We start from the raw sequence: 24009 nt of genomic DNA on the forward strand, positions 1-24009 counted from the left end.
CAGAGGGGATGTTCTGCCTTGTCTCCCCACTATCCTACCAGCTCCCTCCATCCACAGCCATGTAACCTCTTCAAAGATATATTTACAAGCCAGAGGAAGCATATCAGAAAGTCTAAATGAAATGGACACACTGTAAAAAGATTCAGAATCTTAACAGTGATTTGGGTCTCTGCTGTACTGACTTAATACTCCACTATGATTTAGACAGCCTGGCAACACTGTAATAAAAGTGTGGTTTATGAGCCTCCACCTCTAAGCACTTCTGCCTTGAGTAAGACTTCCTCTGTGTAATTGGAGTCCAGGTATTTTCCCATGTGATGTCATGCCTCCCAGCAGTTTATTTAGGAAATCTTACTGGCATGATCCCCTGCTCTATAAAAAACCCAGATCTTTTGTTTGTGTTCTATGCCAGGCAGTGATAGGTCTCATCTCATTCTTTCTTTAGTAGAGCAGGAGGACTAGTATATTAGTACTGACAGAGGCAATATTTTGCAATGAACTCTTCTTTTATACCTTGAAGAGAGATTTTTTTGCTCTGTGTCATGGGAGAGAACATAATTTTTCCCTAGTGAAAAAGTCTTGTCTTTACATTGAATGGCACATTGCTGATACCATGTCCAGAAGTGCTCCCCTCTTCATGAAAATATGGGAGTTTGGGTTTCATTCTTGAGACTTTTGGGAAAATTCAGGCTGTTTACTAATGACTTGTAAATGACCTTACCTTGAGTTCTGCAAGCAAGGCTTGAGATCTTACTTCATATTTGCTGCTGAAGAGGAGAGATTTTGCAGCAACTTTTTATCACCAGGCACAGGATAAATCCGAATATAGACATGTTTTTTGGGAGATATCTCAGAATTCTATTCTATGGCATTACATTTTCTGTTTTGAACTCTAGTATGCAAGAGTTAAAAAGAAAAACCTGTAGCTGTTGGTTTTCAAGTAAGAGGCATTGGAAAATTTTGTCCCAGGAGTATGCTGAATCCTGCACACTGAAGGAGAATAGAATAGAATAGAATAGAATAGAATAGAATAGAATAGAATAGAATAGAATAGAATAGAATAGAATAGAATAGAATAGAATAGAATAGAATAGAATAGAATAGAATAGAATAGAATAGAATAGAATAGAATAGAATAGCCTTACAGAGAGAACTTCAAACTTTCTGCTGTGGGTTTGGTATTGTTGGGGGACTTTTAAGTCTTGTCATGAGATTTTTTCTGCTATCTCTCCCTTACCCACAAGGTCTGGAAAGGTACCGGTGAACGAAAAACGAAGCATTTACAGAACTGTGATGAACTAAACAAGTCAGAGGATTAGGAAAAGGGCTTCCCTGTAATCATGGCTGAAGTTACATCTGATCATATTTGTTTCCTTGAGTGGTGGGAACATCATCCTATAATTGGGATCCTGATCAAATTTGTCATTGGACTTCTATAGCTGGCTAATGAAGGTGATCACCTTCATTACCCAAAGTCTGTGTGCCTTTCCTTTCTGTACATATTTGAAATATAATGCATATCACCTTCAGTCATGCTCCTCTCTGTGGTGAGGGTGATCTCTGCTCTTGCAGGCGTGTGTTTCTGACAATCCAGTTGGTGAGGCATGTTAGGACCCTCTTCTTGGCTTGCTACTTGGCACAGGAAAAACTTTTTTTTTTTAATTCAGAAGGTTATTTGTGTCCTTCTGTCATATCTTAAAGTTTGTTTTGAAATTTATGAAACTTATAACACAGACCCCTCTCCACTTGGAAGGGTCCCTCTTATTCCCCCTTAGTTTCAGGCTTCCCTAGAACTTCTTCTGGCTTTCTTTTAGTAAAGAGCTTTGTCTTTAAAAAATACCCCTGAGAATATAACTTGAAACATAAGTCTTAAGTCTGTAATAATCTGCTTGCTTTCCTAGTAATTTTCTTATTGGATCTGGGGTCAGTCATGTCTGACTGATATGAAGAGAACCCTGATGCTGTCTGTGCATGCCTAAGTCACTTCCCTTGAAGTGCTGTTTCTTATTGGCAGAGCACATAGATACCAGAAGGGAAGAGATGAATCTGCATCTCACAGAACAAGGAAACTCCTTCAAAGATAGTTGCAGGTTAATATAATTTAACTTCTTGTTACCAACTACTGTAAGCATCGGGGGGAGAGAGGAACAGGCAAAAATTTGGGAACTAGCTAAAAGTTATTCCACTTGAACACACTCCAGGTTGAGGCCCTGTTTTAGCAGTTACACTCAAGAAACTTTGCCTTTCACTCCATTGTTTGGGGATTTTAATGGTGCCTGTGCCCACAGTGATGTTTCACAGCAATATTTGTTTGTATGGTACTCAGGGGTTATGAACAGATAAACACCATGATAATTTTATGTAGAGTTTTCTTTGTCAAGTGTTGGTTATAGATGACATTAATTTAGACCTGAACTACAAGAAAATGCATTTTGAGATATCGTTTTAAAAAACCCAACTAAGTTACAGTGATCAGGGAGTATTTACAGTGGAAACTGTAAGACACAAAGCATGTTGCTTAGCCAGAAAAGCAGGAGTTGCCCCATGAGAGGCAGAGGTGTGAAAGGTAAATTTAGGATAGGTTTTTCAAAGCATCAAAGTCACCTTTTCAAACATGGCAGTGACTAATGTTCTCTTTATTCTCCTCCCTGTATATAAAAATACAAGCCTTGGTTCCCAATCCCCTCCATAAGTTAACATCCACAAGTTCCTGTGAGCATCAGTGCTTCTTTGCTCCCTATCAACATTTGAAACCAAAGTACAAAAAATAAATACAGCATTGAACAATGACCAAAATTAAATTATGTTTTCTAGTACTGACATTGTTTTTCCTCTCCAAAGAAGATAACTTTGATAAAGCCATCATTATGTGGTAGAAGTATTAAAAAAAAAAAAAGAAAGCCAGTTGCCATGGCATTATTACCTTTGCTTGATAAAACCATAAATATTACATCTTGAATTAATATAGCTAACCATTTAATCCTTATTTCACCTTTGGGAACTTTGTGGATCCTAATATAAATTATGTAATAAAATACATAAGGTTGAGAAATTAACTCTTAGTTTTGTAAATGGAAATTATTAAAAAAACCTCAGAGAATTTTTGCTACAGTAAATACTAATAGTGATTGTATGACAAATTGATACCTTTAGGAGTCAGTGTCTGCTAACAGCACAGCTGCTCTTCTACTGTTTCCTGGGATCACATTCATTTTAATAGATCACAGTGGCCCTGAAATGTGAGTGAATGTCTATGTGACCTCAAGTCTAAGCTGCTGGAGGTTTCTGTTCCAGAGCTCAGAAGATAACTCAAGTGGGGACTAATTTAGTCCCCTTGAGCCATGAAGTGTGCAGTTGCAGAGTTTTTCCACGACGGTGGCACTTTCAGCTCTACAGCAGCCCATTTGCTAAGACCCTTTTCACATCCTCGGGGGAGGTTTTGTTTTGTGCAGTATTGCTTTGGAGGAACACCATCAAGGGTGGAGAAAGCAGAGGAATACATCAGAGCTTCCCGGTACGTTTCCCTGACGCTGTGCCGAGGGTCTGATGTGCTTCAGCGGTTTGTACTGAACTTGAAAACCTGCGTTTGTGGGCATCGAGGCGATACCCAACAAATGACTGAACAGGAACACGCTGAGCCTTGCTAATTGCTCTACTGCTGTAAACAAAACTCTCACATAAACTGACTAACTACAAGAGCGTGTTCCGTTGCTTTGCTGTTCATTTCGGTGGTACCTGAATGTGTGTATTTCACCGAAATCCAGGAGCAGCGATAGTCCCGTTCCTCAAAAAAAAAAAAAAAGGCAATACTCAACGACAGAAAAGCCATATGTTCTGGTAAAACAGGCATTAATGCCTATTTTAAAATTTTTGAATAGAAAACCCGTTTCAGTTATAAGAAGAACGACGCGGAGGAGGGGTGCCAGCACCTGTGAGCAAAGGGCGGTGCGTTGGGCACGGCGGGGCGAGAGCAGCTCCCTGCCGGGCAGCAGCGCATCGCTGCCGCCGGGGACCGCCCGAGCCGCGGGACGGAGGGAGCGGCGCGGCACAGCCCAGCCCAGCCCAGCCCGGCCCCTCCGGCGGCGAGCGGGAAGGGGCCGAGGGAAGGCGCACACACCGCCCCGGCCGCCGGCGGAGCCGCCCTCCGAGCGCTCGGGCTCGCCCACGCCCAGAGCGGCAGCGGCGCTGCCCGGCCCGAGGCTCAGGCCGCAGGGGCCGCAGCCCGCCGGGGTAGGAGGAGGCGGAGGTGCAGGACCATGCTGGCGGGGCTGGGCCGGGCGCTGCGCAGCGGCAGGCGGCAGCTCCCGGTGCTGCTGGGCAGGCGGGATGGCTGCACGCCGCCCTCGGCGCCTCAGGTAAGACGGGGAGCGGACGAGGATCCCCGCGGGACAGCGGCGGGAAGAGGCGGAATTGCCCCTCAGGGCTGCTGGCGCCTCGCCCGCCTGTGCCCCGGGGTGCAAGGGGGACGGAGCTTGGGGCAGGTGTTCACCCGGCCGGGCTGGGGCCCCACGGGCTGCCGGGTTTCGCCGCTCCCCTGGCTCGCCCCGGGCCGTGCCCGGCGGGGCGCGGTGACTCACGGGCGGCTGGAGCCGGGGGCTGTGCCCCGGTGACTCACGGGCTGCTCCGTAAACAGCGAGGAGTGAAACGCCAGTGCGCAAAAAGTTTCGCTTGCGGGCTGTCGCGGTGCTGCTGCCCTGTACGTGAAATGCTGAAGTCCACCTGCCTTTGAGCTTCTCCGGGCTTGCAGAAGTCCCAGAGGTTCTGTGATTAGGAGCAATACAGGCAAACCAACGCACGATGGATTTAAAGATCTGCTGGCGCGTAGGACAGTGGGATATTAAGAGCGACTCCTAATTGCTGGGAGAGGAGGCAGTTCAGTCCTTTTTTAAAAGTTCTTAACAATAGAGATATGCCATGTGTATGCTTGGAAATAACTGCTGTGATGGAACACGACAGAACCCCGTCCCTGTGTCCGGGGCCCTCCCATGGCAAGGAAGTTGCTGGGGTGTGTGTGGTGACAGAAGGAAGTCCAGGGCGATCTGGCGCTTCTTCCTGAGCAGCTTCCACAACCCGTGTCTCGAAGCCTGCGGCAGTGGGTGGAGTGGAGTTGTACGAAATGAACTATCTACTTTTTCCCAATATTTTTCTTTTCCTCAAATCATTCGAAAAGCCTATTACAAAATTCCATTGCATTAATTTGCCCCACATCCCTTAATGTGAATAGCCCCTTCTTTGCTTTCTCATGCTTCATGTATATGAGGACATCTAAGTAGGGAATTTAAGATAAATATTGACCTAGCCTCCTTAATCTTCTGAGGTTTTAGTGGGGCGTGCTGAAAACACCTTTTACACTGAGAGCGTTTACACTGTCTTTCAGCTCACACTGACACTGCCTATTCTGTTTGCCACCTCTAACTTCTCCAGGGTACTGCTTTGCAGACAAGCTTCGTGCTTTTCTAAGGCTCTAAATCGAGACTGAAAGCTGATAAAGCTTTAAGAAGAGACACCAAAAATGAGAGGAGAAGGAGGAGGTGGAGGAGGAAAAGCTCTTACTTTGGCACCACTGTCATAATAAGAAAGAGCAAAAAAATGATCGTGTCTGTTACTTTGTGGGATGGAACGACAGTGACATGAATTGGGAATTAAATTCTTGCATCACATAGGTGAAGCAGAGGGATGTTGTAATGGTGAGGGAAAATCTAATTGGGAGAAGTGTTTAATACAAGATTTGGTTTATTAAATAAGTAGAAATTTTTGGAATAAATTAATATACAATACTTTTTATGGTCTCTGCAGCTTGTTTCATGATGAGTTTGGTGATGGGAATCAGTCTGCCCTTGTGCCTTTTGGGGCCTTGACTGGAGTTTCCACTCATAAAGCTGGAGGTGGTACTTCAGTGACTACCCCAGGTTGTAGGATGTCATCACATCCTACATGTTGGATGCACTTGGTCATCACATACTGCATGTTACTCAGGTGTGAATAGGCAGGTGTGTGAATGCACAGTATGTTTGTGTGCTGTGTTTTTGACTAATAAATACACACCTGTGGGGATAAAAGAGCCGTTATTGCTAATTCAGTGTAATTTTTTTCAGGTTTGCAGGATTACAGCAGGGATTGCTGTCCTAAGGAGCTGTATCCTGAATCATTAGTTTCTCAGCTCCACTTTTAAACGAGAACTACAGCTCTTCCTAAAGCTGTTAGCTGCTTTGCCTTTCAGAGGGATGCTTATACAAATTCTGCATTTTGTAAAATTGAGGTTTTTGTTAGGTGGGTCTTTATGTATTTAAAGTGGTTAGTTGTTAGACAGACTCTAGCTGCCTGGGGGGATTGGTGCTTTGACAAGAATGTGTGAGAAATCTGGACAGCAGGCTATGTGCAAAAGAGAAAAGGGCTTAGCAGCATAGGCATTTTTTCAAAATAATTGAAGCATATTATATTGTATTCTTTGGACAGGCATTCTTATTACACATTATTTCATTCCCCAAAGGCTGCAGTTCATTTTGCTAGAGTCCCAGATTTGTAATTCTGCAGTTATTTTGCATGTGGTTAAACCTAAAGGTTGCCAACTCTTTTGCTTCCTCTTGACTTGCATGTTTTAACTCCTGCAGCTCATGCTGAAAGAAATGCCCTGCTTGCACTGCTCTCCACGAGGAACATCTCCCCTCACCATATCTCAGTGGAGAATGCACTTGTTAACACAGAATCAAGGCTTTAAATTACTGCAGCTTTTGTTGTTTGGTTTTTTTTTAAATTCATAAACCTTCTAAGCCAGGAAACACTGAAGGGACTGGATTTAATTTTTATTTTTTCAGATGGTCCTAGTTAGTTTCTCTATAGTGCTGAATCCTACTGGTCTAAAATTGTGTTTCTTTTTATGGCCATTCACGTGAGCGAAATTTCTAGTTTAGTCTGTGCTATGGAGATCTCTACCATCATGCCTGCATCACTCAGGATGGGTGGCAACCATGGGAAATGAAGAAGTCTGGGTTACAGGGTTTTTCTTAGCTTAAAAACAGGTTTCTTTGAGGTCACTTGGCCCTGTGGCTTGCTAAAATTGTTTCTGTCCTGTGTGAAGGTGCTGGAATCGTGACATTTCCTCTGCAAAAGGCAGGGCTTGCCTTGAGCAAGTATTAGTGAGGGAAGTAAAATGGCAAAACTTGAATTGTTTTCAAAATGTACCTTTATTTAGCGTCATTAATTCAGAATACATTCCATTTCTGTGAACAAAATTCTCTTAAAACTGTGCCTCTAGAATATATTGGCAACAGGAAAGATCGTGTGTAAGCTGGCAAGAGCAAATTGCAAAGGTTTCGTGAAAAACATTATGGATTTATTTTCTTCCTTGATTGGGATATTGCATATGCTTGTTGCTGAGGGGAATTTTCTTCCTAGCTGCAAGCTGCAACCAGTAGGAGAGTCATTGGGTTTATCTGCAGAAAGCAGAGTAGTGAGGGTTTTGTTTTGGGGCTTTTTTTTTGGTCAGTTCCCAATGTCATCCATATCTGTCAAAAATATTTTATTCAGTGCTTTCAGCTGATATGTTTTTTGACTACCCAGTTCCTCAGACTAGCTTGAATTTTTTCCTGTCCTTCCTGTTAGTTTTTATAGTAATTCTTACTCACAAATCACCGTAATTCTCCTAGCATTACACCTATCCAGTTTGTCCGTGAGTTTTATACAGTCTTATAAGCAAGGATCTGAATGGGTCCTTAATAGCCTCAGGATATTTCCATGGAGGTTTTTAATTTTGCCTCTTTCTCTTTTGCATATGACCTACTGCTGGGATTTCTAAGATATTCTGACAAACAGCAACCCCAGGACATCTCAGGCAACTACAGAGAAGCAGATTGTCATTGAATTTCTTATGCAGCCAAATATTTCACATAACTGTGGTTTGAGTCTCTACTTTTTATTTTCAGCCCACTTAAGTCCTTTGGAAATTGATATCTAATTGGAGCCAAGAACTGGGAGTAATTTATGGCCACTGGGCGTGTTTTCCCTTGTCTTTCCTCCATTTTGAAAGCCTGGTGCAACAAAAGTTAGCTTGTTGATCCAAATCTTCTTTTCTAAAAGCCTCCTGCTCATACTGGCATATGTCAACAAAAACATACAAATTGCTGAACTGTTTGTTTATGGAAGTACTGTTCACTCTTTCAAATACTAATTTCTGAATGTCTTAGAAAAACCTATTTAGAAGATCTCTGGTGCTTCTGCTGCAAAAAATTTTCCTGTCTCAGCAAGTTCATTTTTTTGACTTTGCTGCTGTATCTGTGCCAGAATAACAGGGTGGCATTGGGAATGGCTGCTAGTCATTTGCTGTTGTCTCTTCTCGTCTGGCAGCTGGGAGATGGCTCTGTTTTCCCTGATAAATACACTTCTGGGGAGAGATGTGATATATAGCACAGAAATTAATCTCTCTTTGTACTTCTGCAGGTACTCCCATGAACTGTTTTGCTGTGTCTTCCCTGTCCAGTACAGATGCTGTAGTTACATAGTGGGCTGTGAGGTACTCTTGTGCACATACAATTACCTGCAAGACACTCATTCTCTTAGAGGTTTGGGAAATTTCTAAAACCAGCCTCACTCATGGTTTGAAACACACATCAACAGTGAGACTTTAAATTCATGGTGTTGTTTTCCAGTGGGGCAATTGACATAAAAGCAGCTAATTGAAATGTGTAGATCAAATCAGCTTTTCTTGCATAGTGTTGCTTTTTTTGCCTACTCTGAGTGTCAGCAGATGTGTGTCTTTGGTGGTTGTGGGAATATGGCAATTCCTAAGGAAAGGAAATGAAAACCAGCCCTGGCAAGGCTGGAAAGAATGTGGTCATTCTCTTCAGCATCACAAGCCTAAGGAAGTCAGAGCTTTTGTGTGCTAGGTCAAGGCTGTGTGGTGCTGCAGGAAATGTAAAGATAACTGAAATGCTGGTCTAACATTATTGTCCGTAGCAAAATCTGTGTAATTTTTAAACAGATTTCTTGAGGAGCTTTCTCATATGTGATGTAGGATTGTAGAGTACAGACTGTGCTTCCCAAAGTTTGGGAAGCACATTACTCCAAATATATTCAACAGATTTATTGTAAAGGAAAATGAAAATTTATATAACTTCCTGTTGATAGTGACTTTTTAAAAAAATATTTTATTTAGAATGAGGGTGGAAATAGTCATAAGGTGATACCTGTATTGGGTGCTCCATGATTAATAAAGAAGATGACAGAAAATGATGCTGTGATTTCATTTGTGGTGGATGCGGTGATCATACAAACAATTATGTAATTATAAATTTTTGTTGCTCATGAGATGAAGGTAAGTCTGGCACTGTTCCTTTCAGCACTCTTAGCAAGTGTGCTAAAAGACTTCACTCACAATCTTTATACCTGCAAAAAAAAAAAAAAACCCAAAAAAAAAAAAAAAAAAAAAAAAAAAAACCTAAAACTCTAGAGAATGTCTGAGAAAATTGGTTTGCAAGTGTCTGAGATGCTCTGAAGATTTACCACAAATCACTGAAGTGCTGAGCACTTAAGGCTGTTGACAAACCTTGTTTTAAGAATACGAGTCTCTTCTGATTTTTCTTTTCTTTTTACATTTTGGTGTTTGAAAGTTTATAGGGCAAAAATGTAGACATTGTCCTAGAGCTTATAATATCTTAATTTCTGAAGGAATAGGAGAAGAGGGAAAGGGAAATTGAGATGTTTGTATTTTGGTTTTTGCTTTTTTTGTACTGAGGCTTTCCCCTCCGGATACACTATGACACTTCTGGCATCAGAGAGGAAGCAAACAGCACACCTGTTGTCAATATCTAGTTAAACAGCAAAATTTTCAGTTCCCCCTTCCTACTGAGGCAGAATGATCTGAAGGAAAATGAGTGGAGTAGCTGTGCTTGAGTTTGGCTTGCTTTCTTTAGGATCATCTTCACCCTGAAGACGTTCTTAGGAAACAGCATCAAAGGTGAATTTCTCTTTGGGTGGCTCATGGTGGGGGAAGTCCCTACATCTGAGAAGGCAGTAGACTCTTCTGAGATGTTTTATGGTCACTTCTGTACCTTTTTATAATATGAGGTTAACTAAGTGTCTGTTAAGGCTATGTATCAGCAGCTCTTGCTCTGGGTTGGATTCTTCTCTCTTTTGCTCTTTTCCAGAAAGATGAAAGGGAGAGGCAGGTTCTCTGTGTTTGTGTCTTGTTCTTTGTCTTGCTGTCAAGATACTGAGTAATAACCTGGTCATTAGGTTTGCTTAGGAAAGAGGTGGCTTTTTATAAGGTCACTTCTGCCATTCATATGACTACTCAGTTATTTCTGTATCTCAGAGCAGATCTGAGCAGCCCAGCAAAGGATTGAAGTTAACTGTTTGCCCTGTGAACTTGAACTAGGGAGGCTGGGAGGAGGACAGTTTTCAGGCCTGCAAGTTATTTGTTGTGAATTGCTCTATTCTCAGCTCATGCCTGAGTCCTGGCTCCCTAGAATTTCCTGCCATCCAGGTGTTGGGAAAGCATGGATCTATTCTCTGAAGATCAGGTCCATTACTAGGAAATAAATCCCTCAAGTAAGAATCACTCTGTGGTGCGGCAGCTGAAGAGGAGAAGTTAAAATGAATATTGTTTGGCTGCCTGCCTACTATGGATGGTCGCTTTTGTCCATGAACTAATTCTCCTTTGTTCAAGTGAGGCTGGGTGTAAGCAGGCACTGTCAGCTGTCAGCAGTCAGGGCATGGATAAACAAAAGGCTGTGTGCCTGTGTGATGAGGACTGGCAAGCACAACCTCCCCTTAGCGATCAGGAAATACTCAGTACTTCTTCAAATGGAAATGGAAGAAAGATGTTTACTGTATAAATGTGACATTTATACCTTTAGAAAAGTTGAATTTATCATCATGAGCACAGGCAGTGCTTCAAAGAGACAGAAAAATTGAGTACATTATACACAGCAAGATATAATTTACTTTTTTCCTTCAGATTTTGAACAACTTTGAAAACAGTTTTGAGGTAGTTGTTTTCACATTTACTATCTTGTAATTTTTGATCAAATTTACTTCAGTCCTCACATTCCTGTCAGATGGCGAGAAATAAACTATCTTCTTTTAAGAAGTATTTTGTTTATCTGCAAAGTAGGCAGCAATTTTGGCTTCCCTGCATCTCCCCATTGTTACCTAAAACTAAAGACACTACAAATTGATTTAGAGATCACAGAAGCATCCTTAAATGTATATCATGTTTGTCAGAGTGGAGGAAAAATTACATTGCTTTTCTTCCTGGCAAATCAAACTCCATTTATCATGAGGATCTCACTTTGGCCAGAGTGCTGTGGTGAGGGAAAGATCACAGAATCCCAGAATGTTCAAGGTTGGAAGGTACCACAGGGAGTCATCTGGTCCAGCCTCCTTGCTCAAGAAGGGACATCCTTGAGCACATGGCACAGAATTGCATCCAGATGGTTCTTGAATGTCTCCAGTGGGGGAGACTCCACAGCCTCTGTGGGCAACCTGTTCTAGTCTTCTGCTCCAAGATGAGTGTTATTTGTGTGGTGTAGTCACTGGTTGTAGTCGAAGTGCCTATGCCATACTGTTCACAGAACAGCATTCCTATGGGTTTGTTCGAGGTTTCTTTTTTCTAGGGCCCGACCTGACCCTCCCTGCACTTCTCCTGCAAACTGTTTGTTATTTTTACTCTGTACTTGCTGTTTGAACCAGCTGCTCTCTGCCTGTGACAGCACAGCTGTGAGCACTTTCCAGTGTGCTATCTGTGGTAGGAAGGCTTTTGTAAAACACCTTTATGTGTTTGCTCTAAATAGAAGCATAAAGGTGCCAGGCCCCCAAGGCACAGCAGCATTCACACTTCTAGGGGCCTTTGTGTCCTCAGCTGCTCCTCAGCCAGCCCCTGCAAGCTGGAGTCCCTCAAGGGAGACATGGCCATGGATCAGTGTTCCTGCAAACCTAGCACAGGGGTGGGTTTGTAGCTGTGGCTTCTGTGGAGGATGCACTGTCAGGGATGCAGGGAAGGCGGCTGTAGCAGTGGGATAATCTCCAGGCTGAGCTAGCTAGAGGCTGGGAACTGAGGTGGCGATTCATCTGGGAGTGGGGCACAGGTTTTGGCTAGCCTGAGGTATGTGGTTTTAACAGGTTAATTGCAATAAAGATGGGCTGAACTGTCTAAAAGTGTTTTGAGAAGATGGCAAACCCAGTGCTTAACCACAAACTAGCTCAGCTTCGTTTCCTACAGATACTGTCTCTGCCCTTCCCTTGACAAGGAAATAAGCTTAAAGAATACTTTACAATAAAAAAATATAAGCCAAATTGAAGCTATATATCTGTTATAAAGAAATGCTGTGTGAGAAGTTGAAGTTAGTGGTCTTGCTGACCTGAATGCTGGACTCAGGGCTGGTGATACTGAGTCAGCTAAATGTTGGAAGTCAAGGATCTTCATCAGTGGCTCAGGTAAATACTTGACACTTTTAACATAGATAAAACAGTTGGAATTAAAGGCAGCTGCTTTTCACAGCTGTATTGTAAGAGCTGTGTATCTGATCTGCATAGCTGATGTGTTTTAGGTAGAAGAGATATTTGTTAAATGGCAAGATGGACCTTATCTTTGCTTCTCAGTGGATACATTTCAGTTTACTGGCCCCTCTCCTCCTCTCACTCCAGCTTTTCAGAATTTGAAAATTCCAGATAAAACTACCAGGAAGCTGCCAGTTTCTTAGAAGACAGAATCAGTTTTTAAAGTTTATGCTGAGATCAGGACTTCCCACAGCTCTGTAAATACTTTTCCAGAGCAATACACATGCTAGTATTTTTAACTAAAGGCAGGAAGTCTACTTAAATTTGGGAAGGGAGGGAATGCAGACACAGCAAATAGTGATCTTGAACAATCACTTTTTTTCCTGCAGCCAGAGGGTATGTCTTTCCTGCCTTCCCATTTTCATTTGTCTGCTGGATGGCCTCAGCTGTGTTGAAACAGGAAAACTGAATCAAGTCCTTGGAGCTCTTTTGTGAGTAGCTTTTGTGCTCAGTAACCAAATACAGTGCAGGGTTGAATCATGTTAGATGGGGCTTTGCTTTTAGTTCACACATTCTCTTTTAATCTTAGGTGCTGGTGGCAATATCCTGGATTCCTAAAAACTGCTTTTAGATGGGTCCTGAGCTATTAAGGCATCAGGTTACATATATTTGTGGCACACCTTTTGGCCGTTTGCCAAAGGTTGGTTTTGAAAAGTGTTTCAACGCCATGATGTGCTTACTGTAATACTGCGAGACCTAAGCCTTGCTAAAGGCACCCCAGGAAGAGGCAGTGAGGTTGAAAATGGGGAGGTTCCTGGGGATTTTGCCCTTGGTTGACTTGGGAAATGAGCTGCTGTAGGATGAGTTGAAATTCACTTAAACAAAGAAAATTATAATTGAAATTTTGAGACAAGATTCCTGCCAGAATATGTTCCCAGGCATTGGTACCACAGCAGTATCTTTTGCAGTCAGTTCTGACTGATGTGCTTTCTCAGGTAGCTGCAGTGGGTTTCAGTCAAAAGGGTGTTTTTGTGAGGCAGGTAACAGTGTTATTTTTTTGCAGAGCTGGGGCTAGTCCAAATTTAATTTTCTGTACTGAATTGTCTGCCATTTTTTTCCATTTTAATCTGCTGGGTGTGAGATCATTCTTCAGTATTTTTTATTATAGTGATTTTCAGAAACATTATTTATCTGATGCCGTAGAGTTTGATAGGCTAAAGGATATGAAAATATAATTCATACTGACATCTGTGGGCTTCAGTCAGAAACCAAAGGTGTGTGCTCAGTGTTTGTAGCCTTTCTGGTAAAATAAAATCAGGCATACTTAGAATATTGCAGTTTGAAGGCTTGGTCTTGCAGTACCCTGTGGCTTTAAGCCCACTGGAAATACAACTGATCTGTAGTAATTTAAAGAGATGTCAAATAACCCAGGCTCTAAAACTGAGTTATAACTATTAAACCATGCATGGTCCTTGGAGTACTGACCCCAAGCTGTTCTTCATGGCAGTGGAAGTGTTAAGTGCATGTATTTTGCTATAGATCAGACCCCTACAACTTTAATCTGTGCAAACCCCCACAGTGGTGACATTCTTCAGCATTTCATAATGCTGCACAATCTGTAGCTTGTTTTCCTCATGAGTTCCTGGTTACTTCTCCTTCTGGAATAGTCATGTTAACTTTTCTCAACTGTTTTGGGGGATTCCTCTGAGCCAGCAGATGAAAACTGTGATTTCACTGGCATTCTAATACAAATACAGCTTTGGGTTGTTGGGAAGTAAGACCTTATAACTGGGCACTCTACTGCTAACAGTTACAGCTCATCTTGTTCACTTGTATTAGTCTCGCTTGTCTCACTTGTCTCACAAATCATTAAGTATCAGTAGTTAATTCTTTTCTTGACATATGGTAAAATAGATGTTGTGGAACTTAGGAATACTCATAACTAATAAAAGAAGTAACTGTATAAAGGTACATAATAAGGTAGAAGCTATCAACAGCTATTAACAGGTTAAAAAAAAGCCCATGTAGAGTATTGATATACTGCTAAAAACTTTGAATGACATACAACATTTAGAATTCAAACCCTTAGATACTGCTTTTGACCTTTGTGGTGCCTCTGATTCTAGATTTTGGGTGTGTAATTTCACAGCTCAAGGACTTGAACTCTTAAAAAAATTACACAGCACCCTGTGGCAGCAGTCAGACCAGCAAGACCCACTGTAATGAACCAGAAGCAATGTGCTGGTTCATAGGTCAGTGCATGCAGCTGTGGTACAAGTTAATCTTACCTGCAAGTGTGCCAGAGGGGGAAAAAAAAATTTCCATGGCACAAATTTTAAATACTCCATATGCACAAGCAATGCAAAGTTCTGAGAGTCAGCCAGCAGCTATTCCTAGGCCTGGAGCTGCCAGGGGATCCACCTTATCTGCTGTTTTTTTATTTTATCTGCAGCCAGACTCAAAACTGGGATGGCAGGTCTCGTATTCTATTTAAATCAGTTGGCTGCTGGTGTCATAGGGCCCCCCTTGCTGTTCTTGAAGTTAAAGTGTGTGTCATTGAAAATTAAAAAAATCCCTATGCCAGTGTATCACGCTTAGCATTGCTGACCACAGAAGCAGCCCAGCCCACTGCAGTTAGCCCTCACTCAGTGTGCCTCCAGCTCCTGCTCCAGGCACCTCACTGCTTTCATTCCAGAGCAGCTCAAAGCCTTGCTGAGGGGTGAGGGTCACACCCCTGCAGTGCTGCTTTCTCAGCCTGTGTTGGCGTCATGATGTGGTTTTTGGTGTTCTCAAGGGATCCACTTCAGGGGAAGACTGCAGTTGGAGGAACTTTGGTTTTGTTCCCTGCTTTGATGCTCCTCTCCCTGGCTGCCTTCCACTGATGGAAGCAGAAAAATCCAGTGTGTCTGACTTCAGGGAAATATGTTTAAAGCCCAACAGCTCATATTCAGAGAGAGAGAAATGTGGAACAACTCTTATTCCAAGGCAGTGGTAAAAGTACAGAATTAATGGACTCTTATTTACTGAGCAGTTCACCTCCATATTTGCTGGTTGGTTGTAGCATGCTCTGTCTACTGTAACATGCACTCTGTGGTATTTATAAACCCTGAGGAGTGCAGAACTAACTATTCAGACTATCCCTTCTTGTTTAAGTTATTTTTGATAGTGTTACTTAATACCTTTGTTTAAATTTCAGTGGTGTTTGCATGTTGCCCCAGAGCCTGCAGCAGCAACAGGTAAATATGGCAGTAGGGTTTAAACTGAGTTTCACTCATTCAGAGAGTAAAAGATAATAAACATAAGAGGGAAACAACCTACAGATACTGATCAAGTGAGGAAAGAGGTTTTTTAATGATGTTTGTTTATCCATATCAGATCCTTGCTCTTGGAACTGGAACACTGAGAAATCGCATCCCAGTGAAATCCTGTGGTATCAAAGAGACTATGACTGTATTTTCCCTTGTACTTTCTTCCAGGATGACATGTTGCAAAGATGGTTATCAGTCTCTATTCCTTACTTTTTGTTGATTAGATATTTTTTCTAATTTTGTAGACTTTTAATAAGCCATCTAGACATTATTTTTCACTCTGGGAAAAAGTAAAGGCCTTTAGGATTCAATATGTTGCTGTAGCTTCTGCAGACTGCATTCTTCTCAAGAAGTTTTATAATGTGAGAAAGATTTACAAGAATCCTTTTACTGTGTGACTGTGGGGAACTCAGATCAGCTCCCACTGTCTTTCTTCCTGACAGCAAAGCAACAAGCCAGTCTGAGAGCCTGGCAAATGCCATTTTCTCCATTTCGCTAAGAAGGATGGTGAGGTGGAATAGTCCTGGGTATCTGCTTTCATATTGCAGATGGTCTTGGATATGCAGATTGGGCTCTGTGGGCATGATTATGCTTTTCACTGTGTCTTGTTCTGAGTGGGTTGCAATATCCAGAAAAAGCTGTCCATATGGAGAGGCTAGCTGTGAACCTGGAAGCAGCGTACAGCCTCTCAGTGTGATGGTGCACCTGGACCAGAAACCCTTCTTTGTTGTATGGGGGCATGTAGCATGCACCTAATCACTGGCTGGGGAAGAGAGCAGTGAGCCAGTGCTTGTTTGAGGCTCTTGCCTCAGGATGCAGCTTTTTGTCCAACTGTCAAATTTGCAAGGTAACAGAGACAAAAAAAGTTTCCTAACCAAAGCAGGTTACAAGGTACAGAAACCTTTTTCCTCCCTGTATTTCTGCTGGTGGATGTCATCTGTGTCCGTTTCAGTCACTTGATGGCACGCAGCTCCTTGAATATTTTGTGTGTGTATTTTTCTTTAATAACTTCTCAGAAACTTTAGGCACTTATCTGCTAAATAAAATACTGTGGTTCTTTGTACTTGCGTTCCACTGAGATTTGATCCTTTGAGATCGATTTGAATAGTGGGGGTTTTTTCAAGCTCTTTCACAATCAAGAGGATAATACATTCTTTTATAAAAACTGAGAGTCTTATCCTGTAAACAAGCAATGACAGAAGGGCTGACATAAATAGATTCGGAGTGTGTGTGTCAGTGAATTGCCAATGGATATATTTTACTCTTTGGGATTGGACTTTTATAATTTGATTTTTTTTAACTTGGTCAGCAGTAGTGACCTAAGTTAAGGATTGACTTGACAGAATGTGAATGGTGTTGTTTCAGAAGGGAATGGGTTTCAGCATCAAATGGATTTTACAACAAAGGAGGTTTGATTTTTGCTTTGGTATTTTTTCAGGTATTTTCTGTCAAAGTAATTTTTGGTCTCATTCAAAAATTAAAAATACTTTCAATTTCAGTGTTCAGCCTCTCCTACATAACAGAGATCAATAAATTGTACTAGCACGATTCATTATAAATAAAAAAATGTGAAATTTATGCTTTTTGAAACATGTAACAAACACCCAAAGTCCTAGATTTAGAAAAAGCCAAGGAACTGGTGTTAATCTTAGTTTGAAGGAAAAACAGTCAGTGTAATTATTTACCTGTTTTGTACATATGAGCTATTGCTATACTGAGAGGCTTTGCTGCCAGAACTATACTATAAATCTTTTTTCGTGGCCACTTTAACAAGCAGGAGATATTTATTTGTTTACTTTGAAAGTTCTAGGCTTAAAATACTTAGAATAGTATATCATAGATTCATAGATTCATATAATGGTTTGGGTTGGAAGGGACCTCAAGGATCATCTAGTTCCAACCCCCCTTCTCTGGGCAGGGACATCTTCCACTGGACCACGGAGGGGCTCAGAGCCCCATCCAACCTGGCCTTGAACACTTCCAGGGATGGGGCATCCACAACTTCTCTGGGAAACCTATTCCATTTCTATTCATTGATCATTTTCTGTATTGCAGCTAATGACTTTAATTAACAGGGAAGAAAAATTTAGTGGATTTTTTTTAATTAGATACTTCTGAGCCAGCAGTAATAGCCAAGGCACTCACACAGAAATATACCCTTTGTCTTTGTAAAGATGTTTCCTGATGATAGCTGTATCAGTAAGTGCTTTTTAATGCTTACAGTGCCTTAGCAGAGCTAATGTGAAAGCATTTTAAAAATACAGAACTGCATCTTTAAATTCTTAATTACAGAGGCAAGAGCTAAGTGTGGTTTTGAGCCAGCTGGACACCTACGACACCTATCAGCAATGCTGTGAATCCAGGTGAGCAGCTTGTCAAGAATAGCATGTCAGGTTTTCTTTTAGCTTGTCAAATTGTCTTTTTCTTTTTTAATTCAGAGGTTAAGAATTCTGATGGGTACTTAGTGGAAGCCAGAGGTGCTGTCTCAAAGAAGAAGGATGCTGCCAGCCAGTTAATTGACAATATCTTGCTTCTGTGTTCCCCAGTGGCTCTCAGTTTCTGTTCAGTGCAGAGCTGTGTGCGAGTCAGGAGCTGGGGGCTGATGGGGGACTCTGGATGCACTGGGATGCTGGCCCTGTACCAGCCTGCCAGCATGGCCTGCAGCAATAGCCACAGCACTTCTGTTTGCACCAGCACCATGGGATGCTGGTGTCTACTTTGTAGAAGGGACTGAGGTCAAACTGGAAGCTATTTTTCCTTGCCCACTGCCAAAGGCAGCATAAACATCTGTTTTGTTGTTACCAATGCTAAAGCAAATTTAACTCATGCTCATAAAATGCCTGCTGTGTAAGTCTCATGTTTTTAGTGGAATACAGAAATAAAACAGCTGGTGTAATAATGAGACCTGCTGCTTGCCATGGATCTGAAGGTATATTTGGGAGTGCAGTCCTGGCATTACTTTTATAATGGTGCTGGTGACAGTTGAGCTGGAATTACAGAAATAAATGATATTTGAAATCCTCATTAAAAAACCTAAAATTATCAACTTTTCTCTGATGGTCTAACTAGAGGTTTTTGCTGAAAATAAGAGCTATGAAAGAAAGCTTCTTTGTCCTGTCTTTGCAGTGGCACATAAAAAGCATAAAAAGAAATTGCAACGTTGCTTAGACCCGCAGATGTGTCCAGAAGTGTATTTCATATTGGCCCTTTGGATCTGGTGCCTTCGTAGCATTCTAATCCTTATGAATGTAGTCAATTTTCTTAGCGAATAGATTTACATATTAGATAGGACCCTGTGACTCCAGCTTTTGGGTTTTTTAGTGCCTGTTTTTTTCTGTGAGCTGCTCCAGTGATCTCCTGTCAGTTTGGAATGCTGACCTGAGAACTGGAGCTTTAGAGGATTCAACTGACTTTTTCCTAAGGACATCTGGATATGCTAAGTGTAATTTTAACAGGCTGAAGAGATAAAAAAGAGGAAGAGAAGAGGGAGAGGTGATAGTTGGAATGACAGCCACTCTCTCATTCAAACTCCTTAGAGAAGGAGGTGCCTTGTTCTGCAGTTCTTGCTGTGTGGAGAATCGGTGGGCCTGGAACAGACAGCTGGAACAGAGAGTGGCCAGAACTTGTCTTGCATCCTCAGAACGGTGCAAAGGTTGGGGCTGCTCTATGCAGCTCGCTTGATGCTTTTCTTTCCTCTAGCTACTGAGCCCTGCAATTGCCTGATGACTTTTTCCACATCTGCCCTTCATCACCCTGGTCTGTGGCCAGCTGGCTAACACTTCATCCATAGCTGTGAAATGCCACCCCTGTCTCCTTCAAACAATTTCTGAGGCTAAGCACAGTTCTCTCCCTCTCTTAATAGTTGGGAAAAGTTTTTCTGATCTATGAAGCTGAAGCTCATAAAGCAACAAGTGTAGAGCAAACATTCAGATAATTCTTTATCTGAAGAGATAAGATGACTGAAGTTCATTTTAAAGTAAATGGTGTCATAATATATTAGTAGGATCTGTTCACATCCTTGAGGAGAAAGGTGCTAAATATGATAGACTCTCTGCTTCAGGCCGTAAGGGATGAGGAAACCATGATTCTGAAGTAAATTTAAGGAGAATCAAGCTGAGAAGTCTGTTGGCATGGCTCTGGTAGTTAAATATTTACCAGCAGCAGATAGCTCTTAGAGTCTCATTTTTCTCCAGCTATCGGTATAATGAGGTAATAAACCATGCATGGATTATAGGTTTCCAGGGAAGCGGCTGCAAAGGCTCCTGCTTCTTTAGCAAGGCCAGTTAATGTCCAGTTCTTTTAAGAAAGAAACTAGAATACATTGAGTATTTATTGAGAATCTCCAGAAAACAAGTTTCTGCTTGAGATATAGAGTTGGTGTAGCACAGCTGGTATTTTCTTCACAGTGGCTGGTATAGGGCCAAGTTTTCAATTTGTGCTAATCACTCAAGGCCTTTCTCTGTGTCATACATGACTTTTGCAGGTATGGTCATGAGTTTGATGGCCTCGTTTGATGTTGTCCTCCTTCCCAGCCCCCCTTATAGTCACTCTGGCTTCTCTCTCTGGACTGCAATTGTTAATGTGCCTACAGAGGTCCAGAATTTGTTACATGAAGGGGAAGAGCAGCAGCAGCGAAACAATGCCTGCTGTGTCTTAACAAAGCTGCCAACATCGCCCTGCAGCTGCTGCTGCTGAATAGAGAGACTGTGCTTATGTGTACCTTATGTTTTGCATAGGCAGAACACAAGATGAATTTCTGAAGTGGCTGATGGTTTTGGTTTTTTTCCAGGCTGTGCTGTTTCACTGGTGCTGAAAACAGAGCCATTTGATAAAAGAGATTAATAACTGTAAATTCCTTTTGTGTCCCAGTGGAATCAAATGGCATAGATGTTGAATCTGAAAGGCACTTGAATTGTGAGAAGCTTTATTGAGATTAACATAGGGCTTATTTTGTAATTTTTGTTGTAATAAATTAAACTTGAAGTCACTTGATACTCCATTTCACTTGGCATTATCTCAGTGCCAGACAAAAAATTGCTGGTCAAAAGAAAAAGGGGAATGTAAAACCTTTGTCGTGCTCTTCCCCATCTCCTTGTGAGGAAGCCCGCTGAATTTTGGCACTCCTGAATAAAGGTTTTAAATGAGGAATCTCTGAATATGCTTGGGTGGTAGAAATGTCAGTGTAGTTGTGTTGCATGTGTTGGAGGAGTTGTTTCACGGGACAGGAGAAGAAGAGCGCTGGTACTACAGGAGTTGAAATTTTATATTAGTGTTCATGTTATAAGGACAGTGGTCATCGAAGATAACTCTGAAGCAGTAAATGGGTAGAAGCTGTAGAGAATAATTTATGAGGAAAAATGTAATAATTAAATATGTATAATTTGCCTAAGCAGTGGCTGTTGGGGTTCATAAATCTAACAAGCATGAGAGGTATAAGCACATACACAAAAAATAAAGAACTCTGCATGTAGTTGGGGCTATGTTTGAAATGCAAACTTCAGATATCCTGTGTGTGACTTCCTAGATGGACATCTAGTAAATATATAGCAATGAATATCTTGTCTTTTTGGGGTGACTAGAGGTATCTGTTCAGCCTGGCTTCATCCCATGACATTAGTCACGTGAGCTGTCAGCGTTATTTGAAGCTAGTGTTCATCTGGAGTTAACTGTGCTGTCTTAGGTCCTGTGGACAATTGCTGATACATAAACCTGACAAACTCCTCACTCTCTTCTCATCCTTGAACACCAAGCTGGGGGAAGGAGTGTAACAATCCTCTTCAATCTCTCACATTTACAGGACAATATACTCTATGAACTAAACTTTATTTAATGAGCTTATTGTGAATGAAAACAAACAAATATGTCAAATGAGCTCAATCCTCTTTGTACAGACACGATTTCACTAATTCATCACTTCATTCATGAGTGATTATCTTTTAAACCCTTCCAGCTAATTTGATTAGAAGTCTCTTCCTCACAGTATAGTTGAGCACCTCTGTCTGTGATCCTCAGACAAGTGCTTCAGGCAGGGAAGAACAATTACTTCTTTATGTGCTTTGAAAAACCATCACTGTTTGAATAATCTAAGTTACTTAAAAGTAACATAGGTAACATTCTCAAGTTCTCTCATTTGTAACTTGTGCACCAGTGAGCAAAGCAGGGACCTCGCTGGTAGTGCTGATCCCTCCTTCTCCCACACAGTGCGGGTGTCTCGCTGAGATGAACAAAAGCCTCAGCAGTCCAGCTGCTGCTGCATCTTCTTCAGAAGCTTTTTGGGTCAGCTGAGGATGTTGGTCTATAGCATTTCCTTAGGATTCTGACAAAACTGCCAGGCAATCCTAATGCTAAGGTGGTGGTTGCAGGAGACAGCAAGCTGCAGGTGATAACAGCTTTTCCTCCTTGCCCGGGGACTCTTCCACAGACTTTTTCTGCTCTTCCTTGGTGTTCTTCTTTGAGGATGTGCCAGTAGCATTTTCTGCTGTTTATGGTCCCCTAAGCATGCAGGAATGACGGGAGTCTGCCTGAAGCAGGCCAGAGAGTGGAGCAGAGCTAGCTGCAGTGTGTGCAGCCCCTCTGTGCTGCATTTGTTGTTTCTGTTTGTTGCAGCTGTTTCCTATGTTTGACAAAATAGCTGAAGCCTATGAAATTAGATCTCCTAAATGCAAGTTGCTGAATGTCTTCAATGCATGTAATCTTTGCAGTGATGGTTGTGAGACAAAGCAGAATCAGAGTGTGGCAGGGATGGCAAGCTGCTGCATTTTGTGATAGCCACTTTAAAGCTATTTGTATTTTGCTCTTTCTCAATGGAAACCTGTAAAATGGGCTGTGAAAGGGAGTGGAAACATCCTTTCCTTGTTCTCATTTATCCTTGGGTACCCCTAAGGGATTTTGGCAGGTTGTTGAGCTAGCTGGACTCTTGTTGGACCATGAGGGCCATTCGGAGGGTTTAAGAGTAGTTCTTGGTTTTCGTGTGGTTCTTGTTTCTTCTCAACCGATCTGCTGTGCCCTCAAAATACAGGCAGCAAATATTTTGACAACACTCCAAAAAAACCCAGGGGCCCTTGATAAAAAAAAAGTCAACAAAAATATGCACTTAAAAAAGAAATAGATTTAGAATCAAAGATTTAAAATTCCAAAGTTATATGTGGATTGTTTAAAATGTAATGTTTATCTTGGTAGGGTTCTTTTTTTCTGCTGAGTCTTAGGACAGGGAAGCACACAGCCCTCTTTCACATGTGATGCAGAGATGACACTCAGAGAAACCGGATTTGTTTTTTCCTCTACCATAAGTTTTCTATGTTCCCTTTAAGTAGCTTAAATTATTTAAACTTTGTGTTGGTTTTTCAAAGTTGATAAAGTTAATTGTTCTTCTCTGCCTGCAGCAGTTGTCTGAGATTCAGAGACAGTCAATTATACTGTGAAGAAGAGACTTACAATCAAATTAACTGGAAGTTCTCTAAAGAATATATTTCCTGCCTCCAACCTTCCCCTGTTCTGCAAAGCAGTTTTCTCTAAACCACCTTTTGGCAGGCTCATTGCTCTGTTGTTGAGCTGCAGATACTGGCAGCTGTTATGCTCTGTACAGAGGTGCTCTTTGCTGTCTGTGCCTGAACCCCCAGCAGTTGCAAATAAAGCCATGTAAAGGACCAAGATGCCAGGTGCTCATTCCCATCTCATATTTCAGATGCCAGCTGTGATTACCACGTAGGGTCAGGCTGTTCAAGCAGAGGCATCTTTCAGAGAACATGGGGTGAGGAGCTGCAGAGGGTTGTCTTAGGGCACTCCTTTATCATTCCTTGGCAGGGGTCAATCAGCTGCTCTCTGTCACAGGCTGAAAGTGCAGGAGCTACTAGGGCAGCTGCTCCTCAGACATCGGCTGTACTGAGGCAGGAGCGTGGCTTTTTCCATGACAGGAACTAAACAGCAGCATGGACTATGGTTTGGTGTAAGAAAGCAGCACTCTGTGGAGACCTAGGAAAGCTGCAGCCCTGTAAGAATTTTTGCTCTTGTCCTAGTTTAATTTTCAGAAAGCTCTTCCTTCCTCTTTTCTACATTGAGCTGTTTCCTTTTTGTTTAAATGCAGCTCATGAAGTACATTGTTAATTTAGTCAGGCAGTTTACAGTTACTTTATAAAATCCAAATAAACTGCACAGTGTAAAGTAAATACAGGTTTCAACACTTTGACTCACACAGGTTTGCAGTTAG

The 24009-nt window shown here is 41.8% G+C and overlaps 1 protein-coding gene across 3 annotated transcripts in view; it reads left to right on the top strand.

Moving 5' to 3' along the window:
• Nucleotides 1-4081: 4081 nt before the first annotated feature.
• MCUB (mitochondrial calcium uniporter dominant negative subunit beta) overlaps nucleotides 4082-24009 on the top strand; it is a 46159-nt gene continuing 26231 nt past the window's right edge. Inside the window, exons 1-2 of one of the 3 annotated variants that reach the window (XM_050973634.1) lie at nucleotides 4085-4355; nucleotides 12885-12986. Coding sequence is in view for 1 of the 3 variants with exons in the window: in XM_030239606.2 (XP_030095466.1) it covers nucleotides 4257-4355 (99 nt within the window). In the remaining 2 variants the exon portion in view is untranslated. Of the gene's footprint in view, nucleotides 4356-12884; nucleotides 12987-18095; nucleotides 18167-24009 lie in introns of those variants that run through there. The other 2 variants (XM_030239606.2, XM_050973633.1) reach the window with 2 other exon arrangements.

This window comes from Serinus canaria, chromosome 4 (assembly GCF_022539315.1).
Source record: "Serinus canaria isolate serCan28SL12 chromosome 4, serCan2020, whole genome shotgun sequence".
Classification (NCBI taxonomy): Eukaryota; Metazoa; Chordata; class Aves; order Passeriformes; family Fringillidae; genus Serinus; species Serinus canaria.